The sequence below is a fragment of the Perna viridis genome, chromosome 4, assembly GCF_037379345.1.
Source record: "Perna viridis isolate PV_CMFRI_1.1 ecotype Kerala chromosome 4, ASM3737934v1, whole genome shotgun sequence".
In the NCBI taxonomy this organism is placed as follows: domain Eukaryota; kingdom Metazoa; phylum Mollusca; class Bivalvia; order Mytilida; family Mytilidae; genus Perna; species Perna viridis.
The window spans coordinates 27,656,133-27,683,340 of NC_142448.1; the positions used below are offsets into that span (position 1 = coordinate 27,656,133).

At 31.8% G+C, this 27,208-nt stretch overlaps 1 protein-coding gene across 1 annotated transcript; it reads right to left on the reverse strand.

The window, feature by feature from the left end:
• Window positions 1-1,541: 1,541 nt before the first annotated feature.
• LOC148619575 (sorting nexin-8-like) lies at window positions 1,542-27,208 on the reverse strand. Its single transcript, XM_088579640.1, has 14 exons — window positions 27,147-27,208; window positions 26,920-27,044; window positions 24,094-24,226; window positions 16,185-16,378; window positions 14,869-14,986; window positions 13,888-14,009; window positions 13,371-13,451; window positions 12,043-12,203; window positions 10,876-11,008; window positions 10,188-10,256; window positions 8,975-9,088; window positions 7,201-7,239; window positions 6,114-6,263; window positions 1,542-5,553 (listed from the first exon to the last, which is right to left on the reverse strand). The coding sequence occupies exons 1-14, from the start codon at window positions 27,166-27,168 to the stop codon at window positions 5,416-5,418; spliced, it is 1,599 nt and encodes a 532-aa protein (XP_088435766.1). The 5' UTR covers window positions 27,169-27,208; the 3' UTR covers window positions 1,542-5,415.

Here is a 27,208-nt window from a genome sequence, read left to right on the forward strand (position 1 = left end):
GTGTTCTGGGTTAATAGATGTGGACGGACAAAACTGTCCCCAATAAACTTAATTTGAGCAAAGCAGTGCTTTCGTCTGTCATCTCCTTCTGTCATCTCTTATCCTTTTCTTAACTTCCTTTCTGTATTTACCTACTATGGTCTAAGTCAAAAATCTTAAAAAGTAAGATTCAGCATGTTAAAGAACCCCAAGAATTCTATTTTGTTGAAATTGAAAAAAGTGTAATTTGGAACCTATTTGAAACTTAACGTTAATTTGAAAATAGGATCTACAATCAAGTATTGAAACCGTCTATACTGATAAAATCAGTATGTCAGATTTCAAGATTATAATTCAAGCCCCATCGAAATAGGTAAAAAAATAATAAATTCATGATATGACGAAGTTTTTTTTAAAGTTTTTATGCACCTATTTCAATTTCGGTTGGGACCACAATGCCCTAAATAAAAACAACCTTGATGTGTAGACCGTGCTTTAAAATTTCAGAGATATGTAGAGTATATGTACATGTAATACTAAAACCTCTACGGACATCGACAGCCGGGATAATGCCTGCACAATTTTGCTGTTTTTTTTTTATCATAATTTATCAATAAATGGGTAATTAAAACTTTTGATTACTGAAAGTGTTCATTTTGGTTCATACTGTTAATTAAATTAGTGAGGCGAATCTTTTTTTACTATTATTATGTAAAAATACGGCACACTTATCTCCGATAAAAAAGCATCGTTTGTTTGGTAGGTTTGTCTGCACTATGAATCGTTTGTTTGGTAGGTATGTCTGCACTATGGATCGCTTGCTTGGTAGGTTTGTCTGCACTATGAATCGTTTGTTTGGTAGGTTTGTCCGCACTATGAATCGTTTGTTTGGTAGGTATGTCTGCACTATGAATCGTTTGTTTGGTAGGTATGTCCGCACTATGAATCGTTTGTTTGGTAGGTTTGTCTGCACTATGAATCGTTTGTTTGGTAGGTTTGTCCACACTATGAATCGTTTGTTTGGTAGGTTTGTCCACACTATGAATCGTTTGTTTGGTAGGTATGTCCGCACTATGAATCGTTTGTTTGGTAGGTTTGTCCACACTATGAATCGTTTGTTTGGTAGGTTTGTCCGCACTATGAATCGTTTGTTTGGTAGGTTTGTCTGCACTATGGATCGTTTGTTTGGTAGGTTTGTCCGCACTATGAATCGTTTGTTTGGTAGGTTTGTCCACACTATGAATCGTTTGTTTGGTAGGTTTGTCCACACTATGAATCGTTTGTTTGGTAGGTATGTCTGCACTATGGATCGTTTGTTTGGTAGGTTTGTCTGCACTATGAATCGTTTGTTTGGTAGGTTTGTCTGCACTATGAATCGTTTGTTTGGTAGGTTTGTCTGCACTATGGATCGTTTGTTTGGTAGGTTTGTCTGCACTATGAATCGTTTGTTTGGTAGGTTTGTCCGCACTATGAATCATTTGTTTGGTAGGTTTGTCTGCACTATGAATCATCTCTACCATTTATATGGACTGGTATTTAAAGGAAAAAAACTGCAAGTGAAATAGCTTCATTGTTGAGTTTATTTCATATATATATATTTATATATATAAACTTTGCATCCAAAATATTTATATCCAAATACATGTACATTATCAACTGGTATACAAACTAAACAGTAACAATGTAATAATATCATTGACTGAAATAACACAAGACAATAATTCAAAGAATACACAAGATAATAATTCAAAGAATACAACTGTATCACTCAATGGATTACATGTTACCAAAATAAAAAAAAAATCTATTATTTTTCAAACAAATGTAGTAACTATAACGTAACTGTTAACCCTGCCTCATTAGGGGGGAGACACCTACAACATCAACAAAATATTTAAAATCTTCCACATAGAAATTTAGGGTTTGTGCGAGATTTTTTTGTTAAATTACTATATTTACAGTGAAAAAATACTAAATAATTTAAACTTTTACATGAAAAAATTGTTTTATGTAAAAAGTGTCCGACATGAGGCAATGACCCATGAGGGGAGAATCTTCCACATGAGCTGTTCCAAAGGTTAACAGGTATGCTGGAATACAAATATGCAATTCAGTTTTTTAATCTTAATATATTTTTCAATAGACTTTTCATGCATTTATCTTAATTCAATTTAAAATTCAGAAGACCACAGCAGTGGAACAATTTATTTCTAATAAAATTTGTTGCAACTCCAAAAAGTTTATGTCAATACTCTCAATTGAGGGAATGGTTTACAGCTATCAAAGTCTTTCAAAGCAAATTGTTTTTTTGTTGTTTGGTTTTCACATGGGAGAGTAAGTAGTCTACCTACAGTAAAACTACCTATTGAGGCTCTTGATTTTGATGAATTTCAAATTAATTTGATTGGAGGAAACTGTTCTTGGAACTTTGATTAAAAATAACATTTGAAAGAAATCACATTAATATCATGAAAAAAAAGTACATATTGAATACCTTTAAATAGACTTTCAAATCAAAATTCATATTAAAAGCCCTAACTTCAGGAATTTCACATGAATTTAACAAGGAAGACATGGGAACATAGTGAAGAATCCAATGTGAAATATTTGTTTCTGTGCACAGATAATTACTAGTATTTATAACATAGATGTTCAGACTGGCCCATCTACAGTAATCTCCTGTTGAATTATATTTGGAAGACTGCTATCAGGAATGTTGAGAAGGAATGTCTAATGCTATGTAGTTGACTTCATGTTTTAAACTCCTTTTGAATATGGATTATTTAAGTACCTTGTCTGTAATATTCATTATATATATATGTCTCCATAACATGATAAACATGTAGAACTAGAAAGCTTAGCATATTTTATTATATAGACAGCAATTTTTCCCTGTGTAATTAAATTTGCATTGTAATATTAATTTGGTAATTTCATTCTCGAACAACCACACAACATTAATATAAATCAGCTGATTTAAAAAAAAAAATTTTTAAATTATGTTGAAAAAGCAATAAATTATGAGAAAATATATATATCAGGTAGGATAATCAGGTGGTTATTGTAAATAACCACAATACGATCACTTATAACAAGAACACTTGAAAAACTAACTTGTGCACTGGACAGTTCCCACACACATTAAATCTGGGCATTCTTTTTACTCACAATTTAATTTTTATAGAGTTTTCTATAAATGTATATCATTAAACAAATACTGACCAGGATATTTAAATATAATACACATTAAAGACCTTTCATGATAACATATGTATAGAAGATAAAGAAGAAAATACAAACACTGAACTTCCTCTGATGCTTGTTATTCAATCAGGACATGACTCTTAGTTTGTACTATGTAATCTGATTGTCTTACAACCTGTGATATGAATACTGCCTAAGAATTTGTCTGAGAGTTTAATAAGAGAGGAAACAAATGTATGCCAGTATGGGGCTTGGAGAACATATTGTGATTACAGTTTATACTTCCTTACAAAAATGTATGGCTACTCTAAACATGTGTCTTCTCTCATTCCAAATTTACCATGGGTATATCTCCCATAAAATGCAGTGGATTATAAACTCCTGGTAATTGGCATAACAACATATGATGTCCTAACTTCATGTACCTTCAAAGTTTAATGAAATTTGGCAAAGCAGTTTTCTAGGAGTCATGCTTATAAAAATGTAACAGAGAGGGTAACAACAATACCTAGTAGGAGATAAAATAACTTACATAAGACCTCAGTCAGAGTAAACATTAATGCTGTTTTATAAATCATAAACAAAATTTAATCCATGTATGACAAAAATATATAAATATTTATTTTCCCCACTTTCCTCTCCACTTTATTATACTAAAATCATTATCAAAACAAATGTATCAAATGTCAGTCAAATATTAAAATTTAAATTCGAATTATTTTGTTCTTTCTTTATTACAATATGAAGCCTATTCAATTAGATATGCTTCCGACAAAAACAGAATTCCAATTCAAATTATTTTGTTCTTTTTGCAATCTAAAATGAAACCTTTCCGAGTACATATACTTAAAACTTTGTTTAATCAATATCTGATAGATATTTCAAAATTAACACTTTTCAATAAATTTATCTATTGTCCTAAAAAAGAAACAAGTTTGACTTTATGAGATTTGAAACCACTATGATGTAACATCATGTGAGTGATGAAAACTGGTATGCATTGTTTTGTTAAACAAAATTTATTACCTGGCAATAGGTATCATTGTTATATGCCAAAGTTTTATCAAAGTGTAAAAATAAACAAGACTAAAAAATGCTGCTTTCAATTTATCTGGATCTACCACAAAGCAACGACGATAACTAAGAAAGACAATACAATTAATAATAAAAAAAAACAATGGCAGTGAAAATACAGAATAAAACTTACGCAAATGCTAGGTTACAGCAAAATGTTTTACATTTTGTATACTGTACATGTACTAATTTTTGCAGTGTACTAATATTCACTATTTTGGGATAGACAGAAAACCGTAAAAAAGTACCTGCAAAATATTTTTTAACTATATATTGCTAAACATTTTTTTGAAACCACAAAAATTGATACCTGTGAACATATTCACTTGAGAGAATCCGCAAAAATTAGCAACTGCTAAAATAAATACTTTTAAAGTAGTTCAAGTAGTATATAGAGAGAATTTTATAAGAGTACCAGTGTTTTGTAGCTAAAAAAAAACACTCAAATATATATACACAACCAGTTCAAATCAACTTTTTCACAGAAGTTAAATTGCTGTGAAAGAAATGATTAAAAAGTTACACTAAATAAAGATTGAAATATTACCAGTAATTACAATTTAAATGAACTATGCTTACAAATCTGTTACAGAGAATTTGGTGAAAGACAACTCATCATATGACAGTAAATGAAGTTTAAATCAGATTTTAACTTTGGAAGAATGAAATAAATAGTACATGATAAACATTACTTTCTTTGTAACAGAAAAATACAATTCCCCAACCTGAACAATAAAGGCTTTATATGTATAATCTAGATTCATTCTGTAAAACATTATTAAATACAAGGAACATGATGTTTTGGAAAGGGAATTTCTAATTTTACCCCTGATGTTGCAGAAGGGAATGTTTCTGTCTCCAATCTAGACAGTAACATACACATATGATAATTATTTTAACGGGGCTGAATCCATGTATGGATTATTGATTTTATTAACAATCCTATGAAAAGGAAAACATGACTTTGATTCTGAACCTACACTGTCAAACACATAAATCAACATACAGACATACAAACATACCTGGAAGGTGGGCATAAAAATATCAGACTTGATGAATTCACTATAACATCTGATAAACAGACAGCACTTAGTCTTAGAACTTTGACTAGACAGTATTGCTGAGAGACACAATAAAGAGGTCAAAGGTTATCTTCAATCACATTGAAATCCCTCCTCCACTGTTGGTCATTGGTGAACCAATCGGTGACATCCTTGTTGGTGAATTTGTAGGTGAACTTTCTTTACCTTGTAAATTGTCTACTATTGGTTTGATTTCACTCCATACTTTACCAATCTGAAAATAAATCAAACTTATTCTGATAATCTATACCTAATCTGTCCATATATGACAAAATTATTCCTCATTTTACAAAACAAAACTGCTAACAGAGAGGTTAAAGGTCATCAGTTATCAATTACTGAACAATCAGTCAAAAAATGGTCATCAATCAATCAAATAAATTAAAAGATTGGTTCTGGGACAGTATATCATCGAAAAAAACTTCACCAGAGTCCTTATTCCAGTAACTTTCAATTAAATATAATTATGATCAGATTCTTCTGCAGTAATAAGGCTTTTTATAATTAATATAAACATGGCCCATTGCATAAACAAATTCAAATTGCGATTTTCCTAAAATTTTCAATTACAAGGAATCTGATTGGTCAAAGTTGAAGTTGAGGAAGGATTTGAAGAAAATTTCAATTTGATATTTTTAATGTAACCAGGCCCTGTTTTAATACACAGCTAAACCGAACTTTTGATGGACAAAAAGGAAAAAGCAGAAAGATCATTAATATCTGCTGAAATTTGGTTGAACTTTGATGAGACTTGATAGGTTTGTATCAGCGTACCTCAGTATGGGATTTAGCCTGTATTCCAGCCATATCACCTAACACATCATATAATATTTCTAAATTGGCATGAATTAGCTGGGTCTCCATTTGTAAACAATGTAAACTAAAGTAGTTTCTATTCTCCATGTTGGCTATTTGCCCTTCTTGCTGTAAATTGAGAATACAATGCACAATTATTTTTCTATGTTCAAAAGCTACATGCAAAATAAAGAAAAAAATAATATTTTTGTGATTTGTAGAATTTTCTTGTACATATTTTGGTTAACTTTTAAATTGAGAGTTTTAACAATAATGTGGTCACCATGTCACCATGTCACATACTTTGCAGCAACAAAAGTACGGTGAATTCTTTAGCTTTTAACATCGATATAATTTTAATCTAATTAAACAGAATTCCATTTGATATTGAAGTATATTGTACTTCATACAAAAAAACAAAAATTTCTATTGGATAAGCATTACGTGTTATTTTGGTCTATTTCCTCTGCCCCCTAAAGAATTATTTGGTTGAAGCTATATATCAGCATGATATATCACTCTGATAATATCACCCTCATCATGATATATCTCCCTATTGACCGAAAATGCCTCTCCTTGCCCATATGCGCATCCTTTTCATTTTGATTTAAGATTAAATGAATAGTGAAAGTGTTCATCATTGCTTTTTTTGCTACTGTTGATTTATTCAAATGTTAAAATATTTGTAAATTTCATTCCAGTTGACTTTTACTCTATCTGAGGAACTGCAACAATTACATCACAGTTTAATTTCACAAAAGTTTCTTAAAGGTTATGCACATGTACATAAAAGTATAATGTATCTAATAGGGTATTAAGTATAACACATACATGTATTGCCTGCAGCAGTAGGCGATACATTGAGTAACAAACTCAGAAAAAATATCAACCTAGACTACGTTTCAGGTGATAGATCTACCTTATGTGTTACAGTACTTCAGCATATCAATCTCTGCTGTAGGCAATATGTGTATAATATCTCTCCCTTTGATACGTAACAATGTTTGTTTTAGGCACTGTGGTAATCATAACTTATCAAGAAATACAAAAAAAATTAAAAGTATACCTCTAATATCTTTTGTTCTAATTGTTCCACTGTTCCTGCCTAAAATGAAAAAGAAAATATGAATGTGTACATGTAATAATCATTATGCATTACTTATGTTATGTACTGTAATATGCTGGGTTTTAATTTTGCAAATTGATTTAACTTTTAAGTGTCATAATCAGAGAAATAATTTGGACTATTTAAATAGCCAACAAAATGGGACAAAAGACCTAAATCACATATGATGTGAATAGTCTGTGTAAAAATCAGGTAGTGGACAAAATAATGTAACTTAAACCCCTTTGACAATTTAATTTGATTATTCATACTATCAGAAGTAAGTTCAAACCAGATCTGCTACATCTATTTAGAAATTTAAGTTATGACTTAATTTTTCTTAACAAATTTTCTACTGAAAAAAATCAAAATTTCCCAATGTTGTAGAAATCAATTAGAAGTCATTTCAAATCCAAAAGATCATGCCTGTTTCAGATTTTTAAACCTTTGTTCAATTTTTATATAAAGACTTAAGTAGCTGTCTTTGAAAGAATCATGCAAAATCTGAAAAATGTTATACACCCCAAAAAAGGCTATCTATTTTTATTTTCGTGATTAAGTTTTTTTATTGGTCTATATTATGAAATGTGTAATTATTCATTCAAATCTACCTGCTCTTAGGAGATAATCAACATTGAAAATCCAATAGATTCTATTGTATTTGAGTGTCATTTACAGAGTTATCTCCCTTAATTTTGAATTTTACAGTGCATTCTATACAATTTTTACCTCCTATGAGCATGGGTTATATGAATAACCAAATGTTAATTTCTGTTTACTGAAGCATTTTAAACAAAATATCAAAAATAAAAATATGTAGGCTTTTCACCCATGAATCACTTTTTGCATGATTCTTAGCTGGAATGCTACTTAAAAACAACAAAAATTCACTCATTCCCTCATGGAATTACCCATAGAAATATTTGTTTTCTAAATGTCCCATAATAATAAAATCAGCATCTTACCAAACTTCTAGTTGTCATAGTTTTCCTTTCCTCGTTTGTCTACCCCGGACTTGACTTTTTATGAGCAACTCGCCAGGTGTTTCTGGAAAAGCAGAGGACGCTTACCCTACCGGTGAAACTGTTCCATGCTCCCAGTTTTAAGTGGAGTCTGAGTTGCTCATTTGCCTTTGTTACTTTGTATGTATGATTTTAGTTACTTTGTGTTCTTTGTTGTGTATGTGTGTTTTCCATGCCTGGTCTTTGTCCCTGGATTACATTCTTTTGATTACCACTATAACCTTGGTTCCCTTGATTACTCTTTCTAAAGCTTACAGTACTCTCACAGCAGTGTTGTGTTTGCCATTGGGTATAGGATAATGTGTGTGTTTTGGAGGAGACATTTCATCTTACTAAACTTCATCCATTATATGAGCATTTTCTACAGGTATTTCTATCATGCCTCAGGAGCAATGTTATACACTTATCAATAGGTATGGGTGTATGTGTGTGTGTGAAAGGGGGCAGTAGTTTCATCTTGCCATCCACCTCCTGTTTAGGAGTATTTTCTCTCTTACCTCAGGAGGTGTTGTTAGTCAGTTGTTGTGGGTATATGTATATGTGTGTGTTGGGGGAGGGATAGTAGTTTCAACTTATCAAACTTCAATTTGGAGTAATTTCTATCATATCTCAAAAGAAGTGTTGTGTAATCGTCAATTGGTATGAGTGTGTGCATGTGGTGGGAACAGTGGCTTCAGCTTACCAAACCCCTCCCATATTAGGAGTAATCTTACCTCAGGAGCAGTGCTGACTGTTGCTGACATTCTCTTCTTCTTATAACTGCCCATCTTTGCTATTGCTCTTTGGTGGTCATTTAAAACTCCTTTTTCATGTCTATCATTTAAGTCCTAGAAAATAGTGATAAGTTTGTAGCCATTAATTTTTACTAAATTATCATTAATATGACAAATTGTAACTACTTCAAATTTAGCAATTTCCAATTACTCAAAGCAGAAAAAATGTGAAGTTACACACATTGTTATGTCATGTATACATCCACTCATTCAGGGAATTGGTACTGAACAGCAATCATAATCACTAACAACATATACCATATAAAAAAATTGAAATCCATCTCAACAATGGCAGCTGAGTTAATTGCAGCGATTTTCAGACAGACAGAATGACTGATAGAAATAATTACTGGAAGACAAGGTGATTTCAATTTCCCACTTACTCAATGAGAGGGAACACAATATTTTTCTATTCTGAGTTAAGGTAGATTATAGTTAATATTTCTAGTAGATAGATTTTCCTTGCTTTTATCAAAGATGACCCTGAATGAACATACTTCAGAATTTTAATGTAAAAAACATAAGTCACCAAAACTTGATTTTGAGATTGTTGAGCTTAAATAAAGGCAATTTTAAAGGCAATACTTTATATGAATTTGGTAGGGAATTTTCACTATTATACAAACTATTAAAAAAAGGTACATAAAATTTCTTATATATTTAAATAAAGAACAGTTAATTGACATTCTTTCATTTTTCAAAAAGAAATTTTGGGGTCACCAAACTATTTGTTTTGTAATATTAGTAAAAATAACCCATTACATTTCTATAAAGCATTTTCCCATCAATTATCTCCCCTTGAAAAATACTTTTTACAATTAATGTCTGTGATTTTACTATACAATTTTTTATGTCCAAAATTCTTTAAAATAATTCAAAACATATTATTTTTACATCATTTAAAACCTCTTAGTGGATTGAAAATACAAAATGTATATCCCTGTATGATCTTGCAAGCTGACAGAAAATAACGCTCTGTGTAATAAGTAATATCAACTTATACTCATTTTTCGGTAAATAATAGTTTACATCATTTTAAAATAAATGACATTTTGATGGGACTATTTTTTTATTGTTATAAGCTATTAGCCTACAAACACATAGCCATTTTTACATGTATTATGTAGAAGATTTTAGGCAGACATAAACTTACTTTATAAGCTAGTAATAAATCCTGGAACATACAAAGTTTTTCTACAACCTCACTATCTGTGTCTCCAGCCTGTATAAACAAGCATTTAAGTTTAAAGAAATACAAACACAAATTATTTACCAATGCAAGTAAAATAAATTTTAGGACAATGATACTGAAAGCTGTAAGGATTGGGTTCATAGTAAGTAAAACGAATCTTCGTGTTTAATAGAAAAAAAAACAATGTACCAGTACATATAAGCAAACAGCAGTGGAGTTAATGCCCTTGACATTGTAAGGTAATTCTATAACAAATGGAACTCATTTTTAAAGCCAAAATTATCCCAATATTTTAATAGGTACCAGATTTCATACATGCTCAAAGCTGAAAATGTCAGCATTATGTCAAAATATTTGCTTAGTTCAACAAAGCTGTGAGATTAATAAAACAAAAACAAAAACAAGACAGAAAATGTATTTTTGTATTTGTGATATTTGTGTATGCGTTAATAAGTACATTCATCACACATATTATTTAAAATTCACAAACATTAAGTTTCTCCATCAACTAACAATTTCAAGTAAATAGACCTGCATTCTTCTTTCCAACTTGAATTTCAAGTTAATAACCATAAACTAACATGTTCAAGATCAGAGGTAAAAGAAATACTACATACCAGTCATAATAAATGAATTCTATATATTATACCTCTTGTGAAGCCTTGTCTCCTAATGCAGCATACTCTACAGACAAGTGTTTAAAACCTTTCTTTAGATTATGCCAAGTTTCGTTTCTTCCTGATGCCCAAGCTGAAACATTGGTTGCATCATTGCTAAAGGAGCTGTAAAGAGAGGAGGATTTGTCTTCAATTACGACTATCATCCAAAGACAGGAGGACATGTAATCAATTATGACTATCATCCAAAGAGAGGAGGATATGTAATCAATTATGACTATCATCCAAAGAGAGGAGGATATGTAATCAATTATGACTATCATCCAAAGAGAGGAGGACATGTAATCAATTATGACTATCATCCAAAGAGAGGAGGACATGTAATCAATTATGACTATCATCCAAAGAGAGAAGGACATGTAATCAATTATGACTATCATCCAAAGAGAGAAGGACATGAAATCAATTATGACTATCATCCAAAGAGAGCAGGACATGTAATCAATTACGACTATCATCCAAAGAGAGGAGGATATATAATCAATTATGGCTCTCAACAAGTTTTTGGGTTAATTACCAGATAACTTTTAGTCAAAAGTGAGATAATAATGTTAAAGTTATTTAATACCTTACTTTTTGACAAATACATGTATTTCCTAGTGTTATCCAGTTGTGTCAAATATGTATACAACTGATTATTCATTACAATTTATTCTAAACAGAAAGAACATATTAAAAACCAATAGCTGGAGAATACAGACAAACAGGCTCAAAGGCTGATAATGGATAAACAAGCTCAATATGTACAATTCACTTCTTGGGACTTTTGCTTCCATTCTTCAACTACAAAAATCTGAATTGTGTGACAGTTTTGAATTATGTCTGTACTTAGAACAACACAAAAATTCTAGCAGTATTTGTACACCTAGTAAAATGTTTCTATTGTACACAACTAGTTAATAACAGTTTCATAGTCTGTGTTATTTTTTTCATCTTGGTCCTGTATTAAGTACTCAGTCCTACTTGGTTGAGGGTATGTGTATTAGTCTGAACATGAACTTTCATCAACAATTTCATAACAAGTTTAGAATAACTCTTAAAAGAGAAAAATTGTGGCAAATGAAAAGATGACCCAAAAGACAAAAAAAAGCAGTAACACCCCCACTTTTGATCTCTGGTACAATATTTCCTAAAGTTACCTTAATTCCTGACCAAAAGACAACATATCACAGGCATATCCTGTGGCCCTGAGTACCATCTTCTCTGTTATTTCTTTCATCTTAGATATACCTCCATACAACATTCTCATGTGCTCTTTACTGCTCTGTATTTGAGCCTGGGTATCCATGGGAACAAGCTCCTAATATCAAAAAAAAAAAAAAAACATTTATAAACAAAAAAAAACAATGATTTTAATTTTAAGCCTTTAGTATAAAAAGGAACAGATACATGTATCGTGAAATTCAACAAATGCACCATTGTATACCCTTTAGAAAAAAGTAAATACTTACAGACATCACCAAAAATATATTATTTTTTCTTCATATTGTTGTACTATTAATGTTTCTATTGTATTTTGTTTGGCAACATAAAAAAAATATGATACTAAGGAAACAATGGAACAAATGTTTTAGACCACTATGAATAAAACCATATGTTTAGGACTTACAAATCCCTAAAAAATAAATAGAAGTCATGTGGCTCTTACATATTTTCTATGTTAGAAAACAGTATAATTTTTGTACGATTTTTTACGTAACTTTTCATGTATTTATATGCACCAAACATATATCAATATATCAGTCGTTAACATACGTTTTCTATATGTTTCGAAACATACATTGCAATTTTTCCCATGAATATCAGTTTTATTATTTTCCATATTTACTTCCATTCATACCTCAGTCCCAAAAAATTTGTCAACAAAGACTTGAAAACCTTTTATTGGAACGATTTGAAATTTGGTATTCAGTACTGTACATTACTTGTACATGTAAGTTTTGTTTATATTACATCATCTTCTCGTTCACTTCAGTGACAGTATAAACTCAGTGATGTTTCAGTCAGGTGTGTTTGTGTTCTAATATATGTATTCCTGTTTCAGTGTTCTCCCCAGGTCATTATAGTGCTGTACTTCTCAGCCCTATGATTTCTTAGCAATATGCTGTCAGTAATTAATTTTAGTTGTAATGGGCACGGTGCAATAGTTTTGGAGGAAGGCCCAAAGAGCTGTGCTATGCCAGTAAGCACTGTGCTATTAAAAAATTATAGGAAGAACACTGTGTTCTACTGACTGATTTTCACTAGTTTTTATTAGCTTTTGATATTGGTAAACTAAACCATTCATTTCCATTTCTGGTATTCACTCTAATTACATAACTTGTCATATGATATGTAAATGAGTTTACTTTAACTTTTTTTTCTCTCACTTAACTAATGCAGACCTTTGCTCTTTTCTGGATGCAAGATCATAGATGTATATGAGAGTCACAAATTTAGGTACTATATCTGATGTTGGAGAACATACCTTAGCCTTGCTGGCCAGATTGCTTGTCATGAACTCATCTGGAATACCTCTAAATACTTCTTTAATCTTGCTGGTCAAATCCTGCCACAAAACAAACAAATCATGTTTTCCAATTAATTATTTTTTTTTATAAATTATACCACAGTTTGTTTTTGTTTTTTTTTTTCTTATATTTAAAATTTTTTTTATGAAACATTTCAATTAAAAAGTTACACAGCAACATATGGCATTCATGGAGGATAACATGTCAATGAACTACATATTGAGGCAGTTTTACTTTTCAAAAGACAAACCTCTGTGCAAAAAAATAAATTTGCCCGATTTTATTTTAACTGTAATTGTCCTTAATAGTATTAAATCATTTCATTGAGGTCATAAGATGTGAGGAGTGAAAACCATTTTTTTCAATACAGGGGAGGCAATTCATCTCATCCAAAGAATAGGACCAAGTAGCTAATGACCGTAAGGTTTTACAGAAAACAGGGGTTCGGGAATAAATATCTAAGTGAGTACTTACAGAACCACTGAAAGTAAGGAAAAATTTGACTAGTTTATCATCATACATCTTTGGGTGTCTAGCAACCAAATTAAGAAATCTTCTCAATGACTTCCTTCTCTGTTCTATAAATTCTCTGTTTGCTAGAATACATGTTATACAATGAGAGTAAGAAATCGAGAAGACCTTAAGTTTAAAGGTGCAAAAGTGTTATGTATACAGTGTATTGTTTATGTTTTTATCTCATTAAAATGTCTATACAAGTTATCCACTTACATGTAAGTACAATTTATACAAGTAATATAATGGATAAGTGTTTATCCTTAAGATAAAAATTTAAACCACTGGGCCAAGATGTCTTGTAAAAACAACAACTGGTTCCCCTTCTAGACCACCCAAGCTTACCCCTGTTTTTGACCATACATGTATCTGCTGTTTTTCTGTGTGTACAATTCAGTTCTTTTATTTTGTGCATTTTGTTCTTTGTTTAATATCCTTTAATGTCCATTGCTTTGTTTTGAGATATTTACAGTTTTATACTATGGGTATTGCTACTTCCACTTCCTTTCAAATGTTTAATAATTAATGATAACTGTTAACCCACTTCACCAGACCAAATAACTAAAGATAAAATCTTTACTGCAGTTGTGCCCATGACGGCATTCCTATTTACATGAAACACCTCATATAATTCCATAGTTATAGAGATAATTTTCTTTCTCGCACTACTAAACTGAGAAAGGTCATTTAAAATCAGTGAAATAAAATATTTCTGTAAATTGCAATAATATAAAAATATATTTTAAGTTTAATGGGGTTTAAGATTTCATGTTTTGACAGTCAAATCAAACGATGACATTAAATAACTTATAAGATATCTGTTTCATAATGATAATTAGAATAGTCACATGACTGATTGATTGTTGATTGTATTTAAAAGTCATATGGCAGATATTCCCTGCATTTAAGGAAGAGAAAGTGTTTTTTGGGGCATGAACTTACCACCCATCATTTTCTTTGGAGGTAGCCTTGGTACAAGTCTGTATGGAAATCTGGTCATCAACATTTCCTGGAATGCTATGAAGTCATTGTAGCGTCGTAAAACTGTTGTCTTATAATTCTGAAAAGAAATAAAGTATAGAAAACTGTAGGTACCAAACAATAATTAAATGATTACATGTGTAGGTATTATAACACAGACCTAATAATTCAACCAAATAAAAATGTTTTGGCAATAACATTTTTTCATTTGATGTACCAATCTAATAATTCTACTCAGATCCCTGAAATAACTAGACCAGGACTGCAGCCAGATTATAAGGAAATCCCTTTGGTAGCAAAAAAAAACCATTAAAACAATTAAAACAAGTTTTTAAAAAAGTTAAGCACCACATCTATTGAAATAGGGAAAATTGTGTCCACATCACCTCCTCAAAATCATAACCCTCAACATTTCTGGTTATGGACCTGAATACATATTTACTGGTAATTTATGAAGCTTATCAAATGCAATAAGACAATGCCTTGAAATCAAGAGAACCTACTGTCAATTTGCCCAGTCCAGATTTGAAAAAAATTGGACAATTAAATCACATCAGGGTATAACTCAACATTAATTAGGAACATATAATTAGTTGATGTCTTACAATTTCTATATATCTATAAAGCTTACTTCACAATTATCAGAAAGATTTCAACCCACTTAACATAAATATCATTTTTCAGTCTAGTAATTATGAACAATTCTAATAAGACGTCCTTAAAAGGCTTTGAAACCACAACTGTGCTTGACTTTCGATTGCCTTGTGAGCAGCACACAACTTCTTGGGTGTGGCTTGTGTGTGTAAATTACTGTACATTAAAACAAAGTTTTACTAGACTATATTAACTTTAATAGTGTCAAGTGTACAGCCATATTTTGGACAAATATGGCAGGTCTAAGGTTACTGTAATAGGCAACAAAAAATAGTATTGTTATTGTCTTATTAGAATCAAAATAAATCACTGAAAGTCCAGTTCATCATTGTTTTACCACAAGCTGACCATTTATGCTGATATTTTACCCCTCACTTTGGCTCCAGGTCAAATAATGCAGCATAAATGGTCAGTTCGTGGTAAAACAATGATAAAATAGTGTTTCCGTGATTTATTTCTAAAACAACCAAAGTTTCAGAACAAAATACATAGTTGAAGAAGAGAGTTTTAGCAAAGAATACTGGTACATATAAAAAAGTTGAAATTCAATTATGTCAGCTTGTTTTTTCCAGACTTTACATGCAACATTAAGATTCTACAACTTTTTTTTTTCATCTGCTTACCCTACTGGTAACTTCATATTCAACATGTTTCAGGATAATTCCTTTCTTTTCAGGAACCAGTTCAACTTTTATTGTGTCAAGGTCACATAATTCTCTATAGTTGTAGCCGAGGATGTTAGGATTTTTTTCTCGTCTCAGTTTTACACTTGTTGACCTCAGATCAGATAAATCTCCTAGGGAGGGTTTAGGGAGTTCTGCACAAATAAAAAAAAACACTATTGATATATTAAACCTTGTCTGAACTAGTTCTGGTTTTACACTGAATCTCAAATTGTGATTTTCCTCAAATTCTTCCTCACTTCCATCTTTTTTTTCAATCAAATCAATTGAAATGAAGATCTGAGGTTAAATCTCATATTCAGATCTTTTATGAAACCCAGGCAGAACCCTTAATAAGTCAAAAACTTGTCACCACATTTTCTGTGGTAATTACATATCAGTTTAACATGTACTATTCAACCCAAACAAATTTTGCTGTTCAAAAGAGGTTGGGTTTCTACAGGTTTCACTGTACATGTTCAGGAGAGGTTGGGTTTCTACAGGTTTCACTGTACATGTTCAAAAGAGGTCAGGTTCATACACGCTTCACTGTACATGTTCAGAAGAGATCGGGTTCATACAGGTTTCACTGTACATGTTCAAAAGAGGTCAGATTTCTACAGGTTTCACTGTACATGTTCAGAAGAGGTTGGGTTTCTACAGGTTTCACTGTACATGTTCAAAAGAGGTCGGGTTGGTACAGGTTTCATTGTACATGTTAAAAAGAGGTTGGGTTCATACAGGTTTCACTGTACATGTTCAGAAGAGGTCGGGTTTCTACAGGTTTCACTGTACATGTTCAAAAGAGGTTGGGTTCGTACAGGTTTCACTGCACATGTTCAGAAGAGGTCGGGTTCGTACAGGTTTCACTGTACATGATCAAAAGAGGTCAGGTTCATACAGTTTTCACTGTACATGTTCAAAAGAGGTCGGTTTCTACAGGTTTCAACGTACATGTTCAGAAGAGTTGGGTTTCCACAGGTTTCACTGAACATGTTCATTAGGAAATATTAGTGTCTCTCAGATCACTAATCACGAACCACATCAGTCTGTCATGGACACACTTGTTGGGGAGTTAATGTTAACATTTTTGGGCCAGCTTAAGTCTGCCCTGTGGTGTAAGGGTTTCCTTGTCATTTATTGAAGACCAATGGGTGTCTTTGAAGTGACATTTTCATCCTGGTAGACTCTCTCTATGACATACTGGTATTCACTATACCTTTTCTTGTTATATTGAGAAGCAGAAATTTTTTTCTGAATATATTTTAGTGTGCCGGCATGCATTATAATTTTTAAATAATTAAGAACATTGCACATGTACAAATGTAGTTTTTCAAGTTATTCTCTTATCACACCCTTTTAATATGAAATTGAACGTAAAAACCCTGGGTGAAGTAGATGAGTTGCCCTTAAATCAATCCAATTAGTGCTCTCTGAGTCATACTATGAAAGTGTTTGTAAGTGGATACAATTACCATATACAAGTTAATTGGTGTCTTTTCACAACCTGTGTTTACAACAGAAAATAATTCAATTTGAAGTACTTGGTGAGTTCATGCTTCAATTTACATTAAAAACAAAAATAATGCATCTAATGGGACATTAAATGATACCCCGCCACTTAGTAAGATATTTAATATCCATGGACATATGCTGAACTAAAAATCATCACATAGGAACAAGAGATCAAACTCAAATTCAAATGTTTAATAAGACTCTATATCTCAAAAGAACCAACTATCTTTTTCCTTCAGCATTCCAATTAAACAGAAAAATAATTTATATTCCAAGAAAGATAACTCTAATTTATGAAGAAAAAAATTAGTCAGGGAAAAAAGAACTGAAAATGAAATTTAAACTTATATCTAGATTCCATAATACCCAAAAAGAACTTATATTTACAATCTTGATTTATAGAAAGATTACTCCAATTCATCAAAACAATTTCAGGGTGAAAAATAACTACTGCAACTTTTGTGTAAATAATCTGTTCAAACAGAAATTCGAACTTGATCTGCATTTTATGATAATCAATAACTATTCAAAGTTAGAAGAGATACTTTGATATCATCTTGAAAACTTAAGGTGATCAACAGACAGACATAAGGACAGATAAACAGAAAATTTTTGTAACATATCACAAAAAATTATATGTTTCACCACTTCATCTGGCAGGATATAAAAACCATAGAACATTTACAGTCAAGGAATAATATATGTAAACAATATTTAAATCTGTGTAGTGCAGCAATGAATTTGTGAAGCTTCATTTTGTATCTCAAGACTTTGACTGTTTTTTTAAAACATTTCTTACATGTAATCATTTAACTAGGTTATCACACATTACAATGTATAAGGACTAGCAGCTAATATGTACTTTTAATTACAAACCAATGATGTAATAGATTATAACAGATCAACCTCAGGAAAATAGATGTAGTGAAGTCTAGATGTTTACCCTTATTACAATTATTATGTCACAAGGTCAACATGTAAGAGTTCTAAATGAGGTCTATCAAATACCATAGATTCTATGGTCCAAATTTGGTACTGATATCTTAAAAAAAATAATGAGGGGATGTATAGTCAAAGTTAATGTGGGAAGTAAAGAAAAAAGAGAAACAAATATAAGAAAACAGTTCACCCTTTCCATGTGGGAAATACCTTAAATAATAAAAGACAAGTATACTGTAATATATTTAAGTAATGAAAGCTGACGCAATAAAATTTTGTTCTTTTTACCTATAATTTTCTACATTTCATTCAAGAAATAACACATTACACATAATTTAGATACAGTTATTTTTCAAACGCCACTGTTATCAGTATTTGGCTAATCAGGGAACAGAATTGCGATCATGTGACATGCATTTCCATGGAAGAGCATCTTTAAGGTCAAAGGGTAAAAAGCGAAACTATACCGACTGCGTCGAAAAAATTCATACTTTGAAACCTTGAAAACCATTAAATGTCCATGAGTTACATAGACTAAAAACTATGATGACATGACACCATCAAGCCTTCGGCGTAGAGTAAGACTAACATGATATCAGGTCCAGGGCATAATCTTGGCTGTGAAATGGAGATTTAAGTCGCAAAGAATTTTTGGAATTAGTTAAAAGTCGCCAGCTCATGTTCTTTTAAGAGAAGTGAAGACTCACTTCTCCCTATCACACCTAGAAAGGAGAAGTCACTTCTCCTATTCACTAAATTATGCCCTAGATTATGTCCTGACAGGTAAGCTATTAAATAAGTAGATTAACTTGCACAATTAATAGTCATTTGACAGATCTCCAGATAAAAAAAAATAATTGTATAGTTCCCTGCTACCAGCAAGAAAAAAAAATAGGGTAGGTAGGTACATGTAGGGAAACTATTTTATTTTTCAAGAACATTTTCAATAGAGTTATAGGGGAAACAATTTAGATTTTAACAGTGCTTGAGTCAAAATGGCTATAAAATGTTAAGGGTAGGCACAAGAAACTAGGGTAAATAAAGTAGCAGGAAATAGACATATAATTTTTTCTGGCTTAATGTAAACACGAAAAGGTACATGACAACCACCCAACTCCTGATAACAGTAGGACATAGATCAAACTTAACCCTATATCATATTTCTTCCTCAAACTTAATTCAAACAATTACAAATAAAATCACCAAGAAAAATTGACAGTTCATGATTTAAAAACTATTAATCAGAAAATCTTGACAAACTTACACAGGCATGTATTGTTCATGTGAAATTAGTGTTATATTAGATTCAAATGAAATTCACTTCCGGAAAATTCACTTGAAAGGTCAATTCACATGAATTTCACATGAACTCATTTACAAACTTGAATTGCTCAATTTAGATGAAAATCACATGAATTTTATGTGAAATAATATTTTAATTGTGTGCCTGGTAAATTATTGGAGTATCTTTGGTGCAGATAAACTGAATGGTATAAATTGTATGGTGAGCCAACTTAACTTTCCTCTGAAACCATATGCAAGACTACCATACAGCATCTAGTACAAATGGTCTTATCAATCCATTTACATACACATGTTATAGATGAGAATAACTTTCTACATCCTTCAAATTGAAAGTTTAAGAGATGTTATAAAATTGTGTTTTAAATTTTAAATACATCTTTATAATAACCACTTTAGAAACTACAATGTATATAAAATGTGCATTCAGCGTTTAAAAATTTTCTCATATTTATGCAAATTTAGTCATGAGCTTTAATGGGCTACATTTCTAAAAGAGCAATCAGGAAACTAGAGCAAAGTTAACCACTATAGCTTAAATACTTGTACTTAAGAATATTTCAGCAGCTTTATATGAATGATTCAAATGAAGGTCAAATTTAAGTGCTGTATTGGAAATATCTCTCTATTTTCCATCTTAAAACAGTACACTGATGTTTAATACATGTATAATAACAAATCTATAACAAAATACAGCAGCTAGTGGAAGGATAACATTTCATAGAAAAAGAAAGAGACAAAGATGATTGGCATTATAAACATTGCAATAACAGTGGTTAAGGCCAAAGACATGAAAGAGAACTCGGCTTGTAGTGCATTGTACATTTATACATGTAATACTTAACAGAGACAGCAAAACCATAGTTTGTCATATAAGCAATGACACTGTGTACAGTCATGAAAGTCAAGTATTCTCTAAAACTTATACATGTAGATCACTTTTTTCACATCATGCTGCAACTTCATGTCTAATTAATGTCCTAAATATATATCTCGACTGAATTACAGCACTTACCCACTTGATGAAATTTTAATGCATATACATACAAAACTAACATCATCATCAATATTGAGGATCGTATGGATGCAATTAGTGGCAGATCAATCAAAATTCAGATATAATTGTTGTTTGATACCGAAGTCACATCCTGCACTATGTACACAAACATTATTGTCTTTCAGGCAAAAGAAGTAGTAACTAAAACATTCTGTAATGACAGTTCCTTAAGAAAATTATTCACTCGGTAGAGGCTTGTATACAACATATAGCAATGAGCCAAAATCTGCAAAAAATTGTCTACTTCAACAGTAAAAAGGGTATGTATGGTACTAAGAGGTATTGTAGAAGGACTATGACCAGACTAATTAAAAGATTTACAATTACACAATAAACTGCAAAATCATCAGTTTAAACAGAACATGAGAATCATTATTTTCACATTTAAAACTCTTACACTTACTAGAGGTTGTAAAATGTCTTTCACTGCATTGAAGCAGTTAATGCAGTCCTGATAATTTAGCACAAATTATCCTTTCAACTTTTCAGTATTTCAGTACAGGTATTTGTTGAACAAATTGTGGAAACATTAAAATTTTTACACAATATAAAAGGCTACCTATTCTCTTGTACAACTGGGGTCAAGATGAATCAATAGTAGATATATTTTATCAGAAAAAAATACTGAAGCATCAATAATTCAGATATACCAAAATAATTGTAGATGGCCTGAACCATAAAACAAGAACCAGAGATGATCTATATATAAAATGTGGTGAACCCAATCAAATAGATTACCCATAAAAACTTAGGATAAGGAATACAAGATGTAACACAAAAACTGAGGCAGTAGCATTATAAACTCCTACAAAAAAACAGGTGTCTTGGAAGGGTAGGCATGTCCTACTTCACAAGCAGCACCCATCATATTGTATGTTAGTATACTTATGTAAAAGTAAAGCAGCAATAATGCAGCTTCCCAACACGAGTCACAGAGGGATCCCATTAAAAACAATGGAGCAATTCACACTTCAGCTCTTATACTTCTGCATACTGTATCAATTTACCAGTTCATTCTACAATGTATCTTCCATATACATGTATAGTATATGTACCTGTAGTTATAAAACTTGAGCCAAAAACTGATTTTTATTATACAAATGTACATTGAGAAAAAAAACTAGAAAATTGATCAATGCTCACTAACTTAATACCCCACTCTTCCATTATATAACATGCATTTTTTTACTTCCAAATTCCAAATTAATTTGGATCAAAATCTAAAATAGAAAGTGCACAATTGAAAGAAATAATAATAATTCTGTGAAATTTTCCTCAAATTCCATTCAGTGGTGTATAAGGAGTAATGTACATGTATAAGAGATGAGCCACTCTGTTTCCTCATATTCATTACTACCAAGACCATATTTTGCTATGTGAAACCTCTACATTGTTTTCTATCATAATCTAAAATAGGAAATGCACAATGGGATTATGTAATAAAGGTCGTGAGAAAGTTTCATAATTGATTCCATTTTGGGGTTTCAGAGGAAATGTGAATTAGAAGATGGTTCCCCCTTAATCCAATGACTAAGTCCAAAAAAAATTCAGATTAAAAAACAAAATAGGAGTTGCACAATGGCATAATGTAATAAAAAGTCTCGTCAAATTCCATTGAACAGATTCAGAGGAGTTATGTATAAGAACTGGGAACAGAGAAATGGGTGAATAGATGGACACCATAATCACTATAAACTCAAGTGCCACCTGCGTGTCAAGCAAAAAAAAGAAAACTGTTGACAATGATAGGTCTCATTTAGTTATTAATGGATGGAATCATATTTGAATTTCACAAAATGACCCGTAAATCCTGAATTTTGTGATTTGCAACATTTTTTACACTCTGTAGAGCATAATTTGTATTCAAATTTTGTAGAAACTAAAGAGAATTGATACAGTCTGTAAAATTCAGTATGACTAGCATTGTTGAATTAAGTGAGCAGCAGAGACTGGAAACACACATTGTATCTCATGATAAACAAAGCCATCTAAAGATCAAATATAAAAGATATACATATTGCGAGAATAGGTACATGTATGGTGAATATATCATAGAGAAAACAAACCCACTGGTATAAAAATGTCTGCCAAAGGCCACCTATTGGTCTTCTATAAACGAGGAAACCCTCACACCACAGGGCAGTCTGAAACTGGCCCAAAAATATCATTATACACAGATACAGTGAAATAGTTGCCATTTATACTCAAGTACATGTAACAAAATATAAACTAAAGGTGAAAAAGAAAAAAGACATACAGAGGCCATAAATTCCCGATTTTGAACAGGCGCAAAAAAATGTGGCAGGGTTAAAGTACTTTAGTGTGATCACAACCCTCCCCTTTTAAAATCTAGTCACTGTGGAAAATATATTACACACTTAAACACACCTAAAATTCAGTTCAAAAAGGTCAGAGTCCCCTGTAACAATGGAAATAAAGAAAATGAATATAAATTACACAAATGTACAAACTAAGGACTACTAGCACTTAACTGACATGCCAGCTCCTGACCTGTTTAAACCTACAAAAAGTTAGGTCACAACGAATATCAATCAAATCAATTTATGGATATTTATTCCATTGCAATGTACATCATTAGGACCTTCGATTGGTTCAACTAATTGTGAGGAATGATGTCTGTTTCCAGTCTGCACAGCACACTAGACACAACAATGCAATGATCATACTGAATTTTACAGGTTGTACATGAATGAGTAAATACCTCTGTCAAAAAGATCTGCATTGTACATTGCAATTAACAACTTATCAACCTATTCTCCTTTGGCAGTATTGTGCCAAATCAGATATTTATTCAATTGGATGAATTAACAGACAAAACGCAGTTCTTGATTATGGTACATTTACATGTACATGTATATTCTTTTGCAAATCAGGTAACTAATTGCCTGAAGAAAAGTTATTTCAGTTTAGATTGCTCAGTAATCACTGTTTTGACTTTGTTTTATGAAGGTAAAATTCTCAGAGTTCCTCATTTTGTTACATGCATTTACCATAGTTCAACACAAAATAGACAGATAGTCAGAAAATAAAATTTACCTTGACCTGCATAGCTCTCCAGAAGTTTATCATGTACTGTTTTTCCATTTTGTGCCAAAGCAGTCAGGGCTAGAGCTTTATATAATCCATTCCTGTTAACAGACCCTGATTTATTGTCAACAGCATCCCAAATCTAAAACAGTAAATACAATAAACAGTAGCAGCATCATTCATCAGTTGGCAATACACGAAGTTAAATTAAAACCATTGTTTTACATTCAATTACAATCAAAATATAGTACCCATATAAAAACTAGAAACTGTGACCATGCAATGCTCATTAACTTGATACCTTACACTCCCCCCTTTTGATAACATGCACCTTTTAACCTCCAAATTGATTTGGATCAAAATCTAAAATAGAAGGTACACAATGGGTATATGTAATTAAGTTTCAGTTAAAGTTTCATTCAGTTCCATTCGGCAGTGTAGGAGGAGTAATGGATAAGATATGGGCCACCCCCATGTCCCTATTTTCACAATTTACGAAGTCCATATTTTGATACATGTATGTGAAACCCCAAAATTGATTTGAATCAAAACCTAAAACAGGAAGTGCACATTGAGAACATGTTATATATTCTATATTTTCATTCAATACCATTTAGTGGTGTAGACGGAGTAACAGATAAGAGATAGGTCACCCCTATGTAAAGGAAGGAAGGACAGACAGACAGACACCTCTATCACTTTTTACCCCCCACTTGCAAAGATAGGTATAAAAAGAAATATAATCTTTAATGTAATTGAGATTTCAACTGTACACCTGAATATATATTTATACATGGAATCGGTATGTCATTTTGGTGCAAATTTATTATTTATACCAAAGACGCCATTAAAGTAAATAGTCTTGCTTGCTTCAAGATGAAGTATTCTGTCAGACTCAGATATTTTTTTGCAGATCTTGCACATTCACACTCTAGAAGAATGTAAATATGATTTGTTCTTTAATTGAAATATTTTGTCACAAAAAATGTCAAATGTCTTGAGCTCAAATGATTTACTACAAATATATGGTAATGGAAATGGTGAAAATGCCACAGAAACAAACCTACTAAAATGAAAAATGTCAGCTCAAGGCCACCCAAGTACATTTTTTTTTGTACCTTCAATGATCAACGAGGAAACCCTCACATCACAGGGCAGGCTGCAACTGCATGATCTGGGACCAACAACTTCAGTTTGAGTTTCTGACAAATCACAATCAGTGTTTCAGAAATTTAAGTGGTATTTTTTCTGAATAATTCTGAGATGAATTTACATTATACATTAAATTCTGTATGTAGATGTACTTTAAATCTTAAAGTACAGTTTGACTACAACTGAGCTAATCTAAATTCAAAACTAAACTTCTGTCGTAATTTTGTGTTTTAAGTTTAGTTGATATATTACATGTAGTAATATATATGTATATGTACAAAATGTACATTGTACATACATGTGTATAAGATGAATGAACATTATTAATTATAAATATTTCAAAATACATGTACATACATGTACAAATGTATAATCAAATCTACATTTCTTTATTCTTATAAGCCTTGAATGCAGAATTATACATGTATTGTTGATTAAAATTTATCAATCAACAGGACTAAATTATTGAGTAACAAAAATAGACCTTTGATTTATACTTTTTGTGCATGTACAATGTACATTGTATTTGCTTTGCAAACAGAATTTTTTTTAATGCAAGGCCTAACTGTAATCAGAAAAGACAATCTATTATTTTCTCTACTAGTCTAGATTTAAAAATTTAGTAAGTAAATCCAAAAATATTATTTTGCCAATGCTGAATGATGGAGAAAAAAAAACAAAACAAAACAACTGACATATGTGAACCAATCTAGAACTTTTGATTGATTGATTGTTGGGGTTTAACGCCCGAGCAGCAATATTTCAGCTATATTCAGGCGATGAACATGAGATGATGATGAAATGAAAAATGGGATGGGACACAAGGATAATGGGGTCAACAAATTTTGATTGCCACTGGAAATAGGGAGAGGTGGGTAGGGTCCGGCAATTTAGCTTCCTGTGGTGGAGCCCTATGGTTCCTACTCAAGGAGAATACCACAGCAGGGGTTCTTTAACGTGCTAGGAATGTGGCATCTTTCCTAACTTAGTGCATAACTATGGTTTGCGGTCAGGTTTTCCATATTATAGCCTGACAACCCCAGCATGTAATACGCCAGGAGTACCCCATTCCACCACCTGGGGCACACAACTCAGTTGCTCTGTGGGCAGAGTGCCCTGGCCCCTGGCCATGGTTCTGAGCACTATTTAGTCGCCTTTTACGACAAGATTATCGCTGCTACAGGCCCATTCTTTTGACACCTGGACCTGCACGGGGCTAGAACTTTTGAAAAGAAAAGCATATTTTTTAGGTTGGATTGAGAAAAGTTCTCCACTTTAATACCTTTTACATGTACACTCACACATGGCATCCTGGAAAGTTTTTTAAGGTAAAAAAGAATGCCTGAATGATTCAAACTAATCATGGAAAACAACTACATGTACATGTACCAAAAATACAGGGGAGATTATTCAAATGAAGAAACAAATTGCAACTGATTCTATGCACAATGTATTGTTAAATATCTTGTGTGAGTAAAAGAAAGCGTCAACTAATGGATATTAGATGTACATGTACACACAGCTTAACTTGAAGGGGAGTACCGGTGTGATTTCAAATTTCAACCATGTTGTCACCTTACAATATTCAACATAAGACACGCCGACCCACAAATCGCCTAATATATAGACAATTAAAGATTTTCTTTCTTAAAGAATGGATAAAAAATTGAACAAATTACAGACCTGTGTTATTGTAGCCCTGGGTAAACTTGATTTCAGCAATAGTTGAATTAGCAAGTCTTCGTCCACCTGTTCTTGATTCGGACACAATATTTCGTAAACCTCACGATAAAATGGTGGCACAGAACCTGCAAGTAAACAATTTTGCATTATAAAATCTGGAACTACTCTAAATCACCATTTATAAACGCAAAGTGGAAAACAGATTGTGAAACAAGTTATCTACACACCGAATGTAAGATCGGCCGACATTTTGTCCAGCTATAAATAGTAGTCATGTGACTGAATCCTC

Excerpts from the sequence above, each read along its gene's own strand:
- LOC148619575 (XM_088579640.1), bottom strand. The coding sequence starts at position 27,168 with ATGTCGGCCGATCTTACATTCG. Across the intron at positions 27,045-27,146 it reads GTCGGCCGATCTTACATTCG|GTTCTGTGCCACCATTTTAT; the intron begins GTGTGTAGATAA and ends GTTTACTTGCAG. Across the intron at positions 14,010-14,868 it reads TCCAAAGAAAATGATGGGTG|CAAACAGAGAATTTATAGAA; the intron begins GTAAGTTCATGC and ends CATGTATTCTAG.